The 13046-nt window shown below is 43.8% G+C and overlaps 1 protein-coding gene across 1 annotated transcript in view; it reads right to left on the minus strand.

The window, feature by feature from the left end:
- Positions 1-13046, minus strand: part of TUBGCP5 (tubulin gamma complex component 5) — a 394755-nt gene that overhangs the window by 63153 nt on the left and 318556 nt on the right. The window contains exon 21 of the mRNA XM_085622861.1: positions 8984-9072. Within this exon, the coding sequence (XP_085478987.1) occupies positions 8984-9072 (89 nt within the window). The remainder of the gene's footprint in view (positions 1-8983; positions 9073-13046) is intronic.

The following is a 13046-nucleotide window of genomic DNA, read 5'->3' on the forward strand; positions in this document are numbered from 1 at the left end:
AAGTAAGGGAAGACGTGAATGTGTTGACGTCTGAGGTGTGCTGCTACTACCGCTTGGCATTTGGTAAACACCCGTGGTGCGGTGGTGACCCCGAAGGGGAGAACCGTGAATTGGTAATGCTGACCGTCCACCACGAACCTGAGGTACTTCCTGTGAGAAGGGTGTATCGGAATGTGAAAGTATGCGTCTTTCAGATCCAAGGTAGTGAGAAAGTCTCCCTGACAGAGGAGGGGGAGGACTTGTTGTAGGGTGACCATGTGGAAATGATCTGAGTGTATGTAGGCATTTAGAGGCCGGAGGTCTAGAATGGGCCTCAGGGTCCCGTCTTTCTTTGGTATTAAGAAATAGAGAGAGTAAACCCCTAGATTTCGCTGATTGACGGGGACCTGCTCTATAGCGTGTTTTTGGAGGAGGGAGAGCACCTCCTGTTTGAGTAGTGTGGAATGTTCTTGAGACATTGGACGGTGTCTTGGTGGGATATTGGGTGGGGTAGACGCTAGCTCGAGACAGTACCCTGACCGAATAATTTGGGTCACCCATTTGTCCGATGTTATGGACTCGCATGCGTGGATAAAGTTTGGCAGTCTGCCCCCGACCGGAGGGGTATGGTCTGGGGGGGGGGGGGGGGGGGGGGGGGGGGGGGGAGTCATTGTGCGGGCGGGGTGGCAGAACGGGTGGTGTTAGTTTTGCCCCTGCCCTTATTGTTGTTGCCTCTGTAACCACCGCTTTGGTAGCCCTTTGAAAAGGTATTTTGAGGAGGGGACTTGTAGGAGGTAGAGGCGCTATCGGTGGAGTAGCCTCTGCCCGTGCTACGAAAGGATGAGCGTCGAAAGGAGCGTTTAGGGGCCTGTGATTGTAGTGCCCCCATAGACTTTGCTGTATCTGTGTCCTTTTTCATCTTTTCTAACGCTTCGTCAACCTTTGGCCCAAAGAGAGTTTGTTGGTCAAAGGGGTGATTTAGTATGGACGCCTGGACTTCAGGCTTGAACCCTGAGATCCTGAGCCAGGCATGACGACGAAGCAGGACACTAGTATTTATGGCTCTAGAAGCAGTGTCAGCTGCATCGAGGGCACACTTAATAGAGGTGTTAGTAATTAGTTTGCCCTCCTGTATTAGTTCATGAGCTTTGCGTTTTTCGGGGAGGTGCTGCATAAGAGCCTCAAGGTCGTCGTAGTGTGCTCTGTCATAGCGCACAAGTAGCGCTTGTGTATTTGCAATGCGCCACATGTTTACAGCTTGGGAGGCGGTGCGTTTGCCAGACGCGTCTAGAAGTTTGGATTCTTTATCCGGCGGTGGGGCTTCTCCGGAGGACTGGGAGTTAGCCCGCTTTCTAGCTGTGGACACAACTAGGGAATTTAAGGGAGCAGGGCCCTTAATGTATGCAGGGTCTGTGGGTGCCGCCTTGTACTTTTTTTCTATTCTAGGGTTCAATACCCTGGCCCTGACCGGATCTTTGAACACCTCTGCAGCATGCTTGGTGACGCCTTTGAGCATGGGCAAGATAGATGTGGACTTGTCCTGAATGTCAAATGTATCCAGTAGGAAGTTGTCTTCCACTGGTTCACTATGCATTTGCACCCCATGATAGTGTGCTGCTCTCTGCACTAAGTGGTGAAACCCTAAGGAGTCCTCTGGAGGAGACGGCCTGGATGGGTATAGGTCGTCCTGAGGCACATCCGGTATGTCAGGGTTTTGGTAGTCTTCCAATGGGTCTGGGGTCCCCGGTGGAGTGGGGTCCATTGGGGCGTCCGCCGGGTCATAATCTGGTTCGCCGTAATCTGGATCTGGGGACGGGGTCGGTGAGTGATGAGGTAAGGGTGGCGGAGACCTGGGAGGGGGAGGGGGTGGAGGAGGTGGAGGAGGTGGAGGAGGCAGAGGAGGAGGTAGTGGGGAAGATACTCTGAGAGGAGAAGTAGCAGAGTCCTTCCGCTTGGGTGGTGGAGGAGGAGCCGGAGTGTCAAGGCGTCTTTTTTTGATAACTAAAGTCAATAGCCCAGTCTTTGGATCTTTAAATAGAGTCTTTTGCAAAGGGTCTGGTGTAAACAGATCCAGTGGCGCCGAATCGTCCGCTGGCGCCGATGGTTTCGGAGCCGAGGGCTTCGATGGTTTCTGTGCGCCATGCTTTTTTGGAGCCTCCGGTTTTTTCGGCGTCGAAGGAGTTTTCGGCGCCGGAGCGTCGGTGTCGACAGATTTGTGTTTGTGTTTGGTCGGCACCGAGAGTCCAGGCTTCGGCACCGGTGGCTTCGGAGTCGAACTGGGTATCACCTTCTTCGGTGCCGGAAGGTGTTTTTCGGCACCAGGCGTCGGCTGGCTCGAGCCCGAGCTGCCGTGAGACTTTTGAGGCTTCGACACCGGGCCCGAAGGTGGGGTGATGGAAGCTGTGTGCTTGGTTTTACCCAGACCTGCAGGCGAGGGTGTAACCGGAGTCTCTTTGGTTTTGGGCGCGGGGGTGGGAGGGGGTACAGTACTCACGACCCGCTGCGCCGGTGTGATGTCCTCCACGTCGGAGTCGTCGGCCTCGGAAGCGCTGACGACGTCGTCCTCCTGCTCGGTGTGTAGTTGCCCCGAAGCTTCGGCGTCGTCTCCGAAGATGTCCGGTGGAGCTGCGGTCGCTGAGTGCTCCATGGTGCGTCGAGCTCTTCGATCCCGGATGGTCTTTTTTGATCGAAAAGACTTACAGGCGGGGCAGTCTCTGGCCTCGTGTTCTGGAGAGAGGCAAAGGTTACACACCTGATGGAGGTCGGTGTGGGGAAATTTAGACCCACATTTTGGGCACTTTTTGAACGGAGTCCTTTCCATCGGCCGGGACCGGAGTCGAGGAGGGCCCGAAGGCCGGTGCCGATGTACGGGATGGAGAAAAGTGCCGCTTCGAGAGATGAAGATGATGATGAAGAAACTCGAAGAACGATGATTTTCAGTCGAGGCTGGAACCGTAGAAGTTCGAAGCCGGAGCACGAAGTATCACATCCGAGCCTGATGGCGGAAAAAAACAATCTGAGGATGGAGCCGAAGCCCATGCGCAGTACGGACCGAAGGAGGAGTCACCAAACTCGTGACTTCCAAAGACTGTCCAAAGAACAAAAACAAACTGCAAACATCCGGGCCCAACACCAGATGGCGATCTATGCTAAGTGTACAATCTGCAGCTCATATGCCTCGAACATTAATTTTCAGTGAAAAAGAAAAACAATTCCATCAAGTCCATATTAGATAGCTTGGACCCCCATTCTGTATACCAAGAGCGTCTGTCGTCACTTTATCGCTCTGGCTCCCCAACTGTAGGACTGGTTGAACATTGAATTTCACATGTTTTTACTTGTGTTATTTGTTTATGCTTTAAGATTTGTTTGTCACAATGAACACAAGGTTTGTTTAAATGTCTACATTTCATAATAGAAAGTTGATATTTCTCTCTTGCTTGAAAAGATATTGAAGATCAAAAAGAGATATGAGCATTTGTTTAAAATATCCAGAGGTCATTTTATTGAGTAGAAAAGATCTTCACAAAGAAGTAAAATTGTTAAAATAACGCAGCTAACTATTGTTGTTTCGTGTTTATATTTATAGAGGACCAAGGTGGTTGTTGTAAAGGGCCCAGCCCCCATATGCTGATACAGCTTTCTAAAAGTGGCATTTTCAGAATTGGGACTTCAAATCCGACTTTAACATTAAAACGAATTTTAAATTACAATTCCCTAGACATCAAACAAGCTATTTTTACTTGCTCTCAATCAAAAGGTAGCACTAACTAAATGTAATAAGGTAACCAATGGTGTCCTATGGGAGAAGATGGACTTACAATAGTGAACGAATTTGTGAGATTTTCATTACGGGGACATGTAAAACTTAAAAGTACATGTCCAACTTTTTAATTACAATACACCCTGTCCTATGAGTGGTCTAGGGCCTACCTTAGGGCTTAATTATATGTAATAAATAAAAAGGGAGTTTTAGGCTGGGCAAGGGGACTATTTTGCCAAGTCGAATTGGCAGTTTAAAACTGCATACAAGTTGCAATGGCACGCCTAAGACATGTTTTAAGGAGCTACTTAAGTGAGTGACATAATGAGTGCTGCAGGCCTACGAGTAGCATTTAATTTACCAGCCCTGGGTATATGGTATACCACTTTACTATGGACTTATAAGTAAACTAAATATGCCAATCAGGTGTAAGCCAATATTACCATATTTTAGGGAGAGGCACAAGCACTTCAGCACTGGTTAGAAGTAGTAAAGCCAACAGAGTTTTAAGGCCACAAAAACGAAATCAACAAAAAGGAGGAAAGAAGGTAAAACATCTGGGGGAAGACCACCTTAAGCCTGACAAGCCCAACACACAAACCGTGTAAATAATTTGTTTGCATTGTTTCACATGCACTGATCATTGCACCGAATAATTTCTACATATATCTTTACTGGAATACAAATAATAACAATGAATATCAGAAAAATATCACAAAAAGACTGCAAAATCTCCTACTAAGGTGAGTAGTGTCCATTGCATGCTGATGCTTTGAAAGTAAATCAGATATCTAGTTCTAAAAAAATATGTTGTTCTTCGTTAAATCCTAACTAAGATGTTCCAATTGTACCATTGTTACTTTATAACACAGTCAAGGTACCACATTAATGCTGGCAACAAGGAATCACAGTCACCATTGTGCAGTTCTAGCTTAAGCTTGGTGTCATGAAGGGTGTGATTCGCGACTACATTCCGTTAATCCGCCTCCTCTTTGGTACACAACTTCACTTTTGACACACACTAGAGTAGTTAAAATTAGTGTAATGTAACAGTGCTAGGGTGGGCATGAGTCTGGCCTGTTGGTGGGGTACTTTCATTAGTCAAGATGTGGCAGGAGTACCAGCATTCCTTCCTGCTCTAAGCCTTCCTGTGGATGTTCCCTCAAAAGCATATGAGGCATGCTACTTCTCAGCATGCTCAATCAGCTGAACCTATTTACGAATGTAGGCTCTTCTAAGAGGTAAATGGGTGCACCAATTTTTTTTATTATTTTTTTTTTCCATCTAACCAGCAGTGACATTGCAATCAAGGCATTTCAAACATCATTATATCACATTGTACAATGCATAAAGTTACAACTTGCATCAGGTAGTAGTGATTTCCGTTACAGTAACCGCAGCGGTAAGCGGTAGTACATCTTACATGTGGCACTGCACTCCCCATTAACGCTGCTCTGCTTGTTACTCACAGCACCTTACAGATGTGCAAAAACCCAGGCATGTGTTCGTGTGAGCAAGGTATTTTATGAAACAGGTCATGGTTCAGGCTCCGACGTGGTCTGCAAATACTGGACAAGTGGCTCCCAGAAGTCCCTGGGCCTCGAGGCTTGTGGAATGTCCTCTGCATAAGTCTCCAGTGTGGTTTTGCAATATGTCATGTCCGTGATCCAGTCTTTAAGTCAAGGGGGTCTTTTGCTTCCCCACCTCATCGCTACACGCCTTTTTGCCAGAAGCAGTGCCACCGCTAAGAATTTCCTGTGCTTAGCATGTTTAAGTTTCTTGGCTCCCAAAATGCACATCAAGGGGGTATTGGGAATTTTCTCTGACAACATTGCGGACAGCGTGGTGGTGACCTCGTCCCAGTATATCTGTAGCTGTGGGCATGTCCATGAAGTATGTAAAAAATCAGCGTTCGGTGCATTGCATCTCTGGCAATTGTCTGACTCTCTGAGGCCTAGCCTATGAAGTTTAGCTGGTGTGTAATATAGTTGGTGAAGGAATTTGAAATGGGTGCACCAATTTACAAGAAATTCAGTACGTCATCTTCCAATAATCATAATCCTTTACTCCAAAACGAGCTCTACTAAATACAGCTAAACTGAACAAAAATACTGTTTTGGCATCCAATAATAACTAGGAGAAATTCAGCATTGCAATTGTGAATCATTAGGAAGTTTGGAACCACAACAATGTTGCATTGAAATTTATCCTATGACGGCTGGCTGGGTGACAGGCTGTTTTCGTTATTAGAATACTGGAATGGTGAGAGCTCCATTGAAGACAATGAGGTGTCTCGGGGCTAATAATGGCTGGTATAAACCACATGCTATAACATACCAATGATTGTCTATAGCCTTATAGTGCGCTGCTGAGGGCTATACCGGTTGTTAAAGGTCCTAAACTAGAGTTATAAGCCTGAGCTGCAAGCGAAGGCCTTTAACAAGGGAGTGGACCTTTAACAACCGGTATAATCCGAAGCAGAAGGGCTATAAGCTCATTAGAACATTCCACCTACGAAGGGTAGAGTGTTCTAAATTAAAAAGGAAGAAACATGAAAAAAGACATTGGAATATTGGAGCCACTCCATTGTTTTCAACAGAGCCCCAACATTCCAGTGTTCTAATTTCTGCTTTTCCCTTTTTGATTTAGAACATTCTAGCCTCAGTGGATGGACGGTTCAAACAGCCTTGTAACCCTTCTGCCGTATGGTATACTTGATGTTAAAGGCTCTCTCCCTCGTTATAGGCACTTGTCTGCAGCTCAGGCCTATATCTCCGGTTCAGGGTCTTTAACAAGTGGTATAGCCCTCAGCAGAGAGCTATTAGGCTATATGAAGAATTTCTGAAAATGCCACAATTGGTGCATATTGGCTTTGGGAACCAAACATTGTTGATGATTTACTCTGGTGACTCTAAAATGCAATATAAAGTCAGGAGGGAAGACACTAATGAACCCACTAAGAACACTCAACCCACAAGGAGACGTGGATCCAGTGGAACCAAGCTATACTTGGCTGAAGCGCCCTAACAAGGGCAGAACCGGTCCTGGGTTGCTTGCATTCCAGTTCAGGGAGGACCTGGCCGGGCAGTTTAGGATGGACTGCTCCCATTGGAGCAGGGTCAAGACTGGTTTGCATATGGTTGGGTCCAAACTGAGGTGGCATAGTGTGCAAAACAACAATGGACTGGGATGCAACCACAAGTAATTACTAGTGGCTGAGATTAATTCAAGCATTCTTTCCATCACTTCTTTGTATACTTTAGTTTGGGAGAGGTCATAGCATCGCTTTCGTATATGGACAAAACAATGTTGTTGAAGATACAATTGAGTAATACCTTAGGATGCACAAATCTATTAAGTAACAATAGCTCTTGCCTTCAGACAGTGACTGTAAAATCAATAAAGTATGTTTTAAAAAAATGACAAAGTGCCACGTCATGCGTGGGCATGAATATGGTCGATACATAGATGATTCAGCAAGCAACGGGCTAGCATAGACATCTCTGTTCATATAAGGTACATTCAGAACTCGGGTGAATGTTCAGACAGTGACTCTGTCATGCCTTAGTTCTTTCAACAATTTTTGAGGTAGGAGATTGGTAGATTACAATGAATTACTGTTCTGGTGCAGTGGTGTGAAAGACCAAGATTCTTCAATACTCTGTGAAAGTTTCTTAATGAAATTGCTACTGTTGCATAATTCATTTTGGTATTGTTTAATTAATTGTACTTTTTTCTATTTACCTTGCTTTTGGTTGTTTTATCAAAAAAGCGTGCAAGCTCCCTCTATTATGTTAAATTTTGTATTGTTAGGTAAGTGGATTTAGAATTTGAATCCCTAGTTGGGTGCACTTACTACACTCACTTAGAATAATGGATTACAAACATTGTGTATCTTCTGTTACAACTCTGAAGTGCAATAGGCATAACCACAAAATGAACATCGCTCATGAGTGTCTCTTTTCATTGTGACACTGTTTTCATTTGCCATCCACTAGTTGTATGCTTGCCTTTATGGTACATGTAAAATCTATCATACTGGTAGTTCAGAGGTTTTAACAACAGTGATAGCTGTGTGCCTACTCTTTTCATTCATTTTCTACATCAAATGCTAGTCTAGTATCTGAAATTATGCATGTCAGCAGATACGAACATTATGCACTTGTCAACTTCCATGTCTTACTCTTGTTGCTATTTCATACTACTCTCCTTCTTACAATTGCTGTCTGTATTATACCTTACTGACTCTTGTATTATACTTTCCTGATTTTATTTCACCTTCTGTACTCCAATTCCTGTTTCCACCCCTCTGACTGCTGTAAAGAGTCAATGTCTATGACAGAGTACACCCACTCTATGTACTGATAATGACCTGAGGGACAGTGTCTACCAGTTTTTCTGGCGCTCACTAACACACAATCTGAGATGATTTCAACTTGTTCTATAAATTAGCGAGGGCTGTGGGGGCAGTGCATTGACTTGTCAGGACTGCATTCTGTCTTTGAATGTTGGGAATGCTGCCGACTAGACGCCAAAGAAATCTTGGCACCTCTTTTGTCTCCTAGACAAATGCTGGAGCTTGTAGGTGAACTTCATGTTCTTAAATGTGCCTGCCTTAAGAGTGAGTTGTATTAAACAAGGAGACTCTTGTGCAAACCTGGATCACTCTGTTATACTGTAGCACTAGGACATGCGCAACACCTTTTCTGGGTTTGACACACAGACAACAGCCACATCTGTATGATAAAAATGAAGTGGTATTACTGCTTTGCACCATCTTTAGTAATTTTGTGCATTGGGAAACATTAAAGTATGCACAATTCCTCCTTCGATACTCCTTTGACATAGAAGTCAATTGTTGGGGTATTTTTTGTGGCTTATACCTTACAGCCTAAATTACCTTCCAGTATGTACATGCAGTGGTATCTAATGGATTCCTCACTTGGTATTATAGACCAAAGCATTTCTAAAGGCATTACAATGTCAGTTTGTATACAGAACTACTCAGTAGGTCACTAGTCAGATCTCCTCTGATTTTTGAAAATGTAAAATACAGTCTTTCTAAATTCATAGTGGAGTAACTCCATTAAACACATTTATGCTCTTTGCCCAAATGCATGCCAGAGCCTAATGCGCGTAACTAGTACAGTCTGTACACAAGCACGACAAAACATACAGTGACTGAGCAAATCAATGAAAGCTCCCACATCACTGTGCTGTACACAGACACTTATTACCTACCTCCAGTGTCTCAAACCAGCTTGCCAGCGATCCGCAAACATCAAAACTATGTTCAGCATTTTCATAATAGCTTCCTTTACAGAACTAACCTGAAAAAACACATGGAAGAAAGTTAAATTCAGTCCACAACAGGGTGCAAAACACTACATTTTTTGAAAGAATACATTAGATTAGCCTATGGAAGTATTCAGCATATTTGTGAAATAACTCATCACAGCACTTGATCAAGGAGGCAAACCACATGTGGGGCCAGAGCTTTTAGGTGGATTCTAACAGGACAGGAAAAGCGGATTCACTTGCAATGGAGCCAAAATTGATGTGTTTTGCAGGGCTGTTAAACCTTCTATGATAAGCGTTCTGTTAGCCAATACCTCTCACCTTTTTTGGACATCAGACCACCTTTGCCAACTAAGCTAAAAGGCTAGAATTCCTATCAGGCAGTCATATAGGAATGAAACAAAGACTAGCACAGCTATGAAGAACGCTTTGTGTGTGTTTTTTTATTTCACTAATTGGTACGTGTAAGGATATCTAAACACAAGCAATAACAGTTGGATGTATAATTCTACATTAGATCATGCAAATGCATTTGTGCTGGCCAGGCTTTTATCAGATGCAGGGTCTACTAGTAGTGAAGAATGCTATAGGTCAGACGGGTGGCATTTTAAATTATACTATTCTGTCATTCTTTTTCTAATATGTATGAACTGGCCATGGTTAAGTCAAGATTAGACTTACATATATACTGCCTCAAATTCAGACACTAACTGAGGCTAGACACATGTATCTGCAAAATAGAATTGCAGCTTTAACCGTCAGATACACTGGTATGTGGCTTCTCTAGATTCTTCACTCAAGGTAGGTGATACATTTTCTTTGAATAAGCACAACAGCTATGGAACTATTTCCTCTTTTGTAGCCATACCCTTTCTTTATTGCATTCTTTCAAGCACTCACAATTGAACTTTTGTTTACATGAGCGAGTTCCTATTGGCAACTTGCAAATTTATGTGTCTGGAAAAACAGGGCTCTCAAAACATAGATCTATTTGCTGTACAAATTAACTAATACCGTTTGATAAGATGTATGTTATCAAGTCAGTTTTTGAGCGGTGTTGATTTAGGAAGAATATATCGTCCTGAAGCCCTGTAATCTATCCCAGTGAAATACACTTTTTTATTGAGACTTCAGAATATTCAGTTACTACCAAAACCCTAATGAAGATACAATGCATATTAAAAAGCTGTCTTCTAGATAAAAATTCAAACTGAACAAGCGTGCATCAGCTCAATTGGGGATGCCATCAAGAAAGTCAACACAAGATTCAAATCCCACTGAAGAACAATAAATTAAGTGGAAGGAAACAGACCACTGGTTATCTAGGTCATGCCCTACATCTTCCATTCCACTGGAATTAAGACTCATTTAGCAACTGCTCTGTGCAGGGGATAAATGAGAGTGAAGAGGCCGGGGGACGGGGGATGAGATGGGTACTAAGGCTGGGCTACCCTTGCGGCTCAAGCCTAAAGCGGCTTTACCTCTTGGTAAAATCGGGTCTGACGTTCCTACACTCGGAGAAGCTGGGTGCGGGAACACAGGACATTCATGACCGTTATCCTACCCGGGGATACTACTCTGTAGGACCCGTAACTGGGACCAGACTGTGTACTTATGGGTTACCTAAGGTGGGATGAGGTAATTAGCACTGCTAACACCACTGAGTTGTCAGTGAGGTCAGGGGAGATAGTGTCGGGGAAGCTTAAGTATAAAGTAGAGGTTTACAGTGCAAAGGGAATGATGGAGAAGAGGATGGTTTGCGTGTGTCACAAATGTGGTAGTACAACACTTCAAAATGCATCTGGCTCTGGGTGAGGGCCACAACAATTGTGGTTACACAGCTTATTTTGTAAAGGTAAGTAGGAAAAATAAGAACAAAGTAGGGAGAGTGGATGGTAAAAAGTATTGAAATGCAGGGGTAGCTTTGGTTAGGACAAACAGTTCACAGTACTGGTGATAGAAATAGTTTGGGATGATGGCGAAGAAATCAGAGGGCCAATGTACGAGTTCAGGTTTCCCATACACAATTCTAAGATAAGATTTGCCTTTGGTTTGTTACTGCCTCAGAGTCCCCAATTAAAACTTCTCCTTCTCTGATACGTCTCCTCAGTCAAATGTGCTCCAAACAGTGTGATTCAGGAGAAAGTGAGGTTAATGGCTTTTCGCAGCACACCAGATGTGAGGCCAGTAAACTTTGTTATCAACATTTTAAGGCAGTATTTGCGAGGTGTCTGATCAAAAATGTCTTTGCTAACAGTAATTACTTGACTAGAGATCAGTAGACTTACATTCAGTACTTTCTGAATTTCTTGCCTCCTCTTGCTGAGGAGAATTTCCACAAAGAACGGTTTCAATTCATCAATATTCTCTTACATCGTTTGTCTCGAGCCAAAACACTCTAAACTGCCACAATGCTTTATTTATTTATTTTAAAATCAGCACATCATAATTGTCCTATTTTTTTTACTAGAGAAACTGATGATGGTACAATGGAATTATATCTTTACCTCACTATCAACACATTGACAAAGTCCTGTTGAAGATCCTCTCTTGAAAGTACAAGCCATATGCCTCCATAAGTTTATTTCCCTGTCCTGAAATCTCCCTTTGGTGATAACTTGAGAGAGAAGATTTCCACTTTCAATTTAGGGGGCCTGGAACTGAATCTTAACTAATTTGCTGTGTGTGCAAGGGAATGCTTAGCTTTTTTTGTCTCCTGGCAAAGGCATTGCAAAACAATATAATGCTGCTAACAGACAAAAAGTGCATGTTAATAAAGATGATGGTGGATGTGTTTCCTGCATGAGTCAGACATGAGGAAGATGGCAACAGGAATAAATAAGGACTCAATTAGTGATGTGTTAGACCTGGCATCTTTTGGCGTGGTTCCCCTGTCTTTCTGCTTTATGACCTCCGGTTTTTGACGGAATGTTGGACTTCGTTTTTGCTGGTTTAGGGTCTCTACACACTTTCTCACTGGTATTCAGTGTTAAAGTGCAAGTGCTCCAACTGTATAAAAATTTATGAGTAGTACTCCATGATTGGCGTATTTGATTTACTAGTAAGTCCCTAGTACAGTGCACTGGGAGTGCCACGGGCCTGTAAATCAAATGCTACTAGTGGGCCTGCAGCCCTGGTTGTGCCACTGAAGTGTCTGCGAGCAGTTTCTAACTGCCATGTCGACTTGGCAAGTGCACCCAATTGCCATGTCCTAACCTTCCCTTTTCTTACATGTAAGCCACCCCTCTGGTCAGCCCAAGGTAGCCCTGTAAGCAGGGTGCAGTGTATGTGAAAGGTAGGACATGCGACGGTGTGTTTTATATGTCCTAATAGTGAAATACTGTGCATTTCGTTTTTCACTATTGAAAGGCTATATGTCCCGTGGGTTATAAAGGGAGCCGCCTTGTAACATCTTACAAGTGTAACTTTCCATTGGGACCAGATACAGAAATGGAGTTTAGGCTTCCTGAACATAAAATGTAAAAATACATCTTTTTGTGAAGATGATTTTTATACTGTGTGTTTGAAAATGGCACTTTTAAAAAGTGGGCATTTTCTTGCTTAACCATCCTGTGTGCCTCTGCCATTAGTGTATTCACCATCCGGGTTAGGAGTGACAGGAGCTGGGGATGTCCATTCACACTAGACAGACACAAGGGGGAGGTTGAGGTGTGTCCTGCCTTTCCTGGATGACTCATAGCCAGGCTGAATAGACCTGGCTGCATTTAGAGCAATGGGAGGAGTTGTCGCCTGTACTTTAATGACTGTGACTGCCCCTCACAAAGTTGTCTCCCTCCCTCCTGTAGCGAACCTGGCCTGAGCCAGGCAGAACTGGTTTATGTGTGCCAGAGAAACTTTTTTGCACTAACTTAAAAAATGTGGTATACATATTGGGGCCCTTACCCAAGAACTTTGGAACTCTTTGGGATTAAGGAATCTGCCAAGAAGAAAAGCTGGAGAAGCTCAAAGGAGAGATTGCCACTTGCTGTGTTGGCCTGCAGTGGCT

This window comes from Triturus cristatus, chromosome 8, assembly GCF_964204655.1.
Source record: "Triturus cristatus chromosome 8, aTriCri1.1, whole genome shotgun sequence".
Taxonomy (NCBI): domain Eukaryota; kingdom Metazoa; phylum Chordata; class Amphibia; order Caudata; family Salamandridae; genus Triturus; species Triturus cristatus.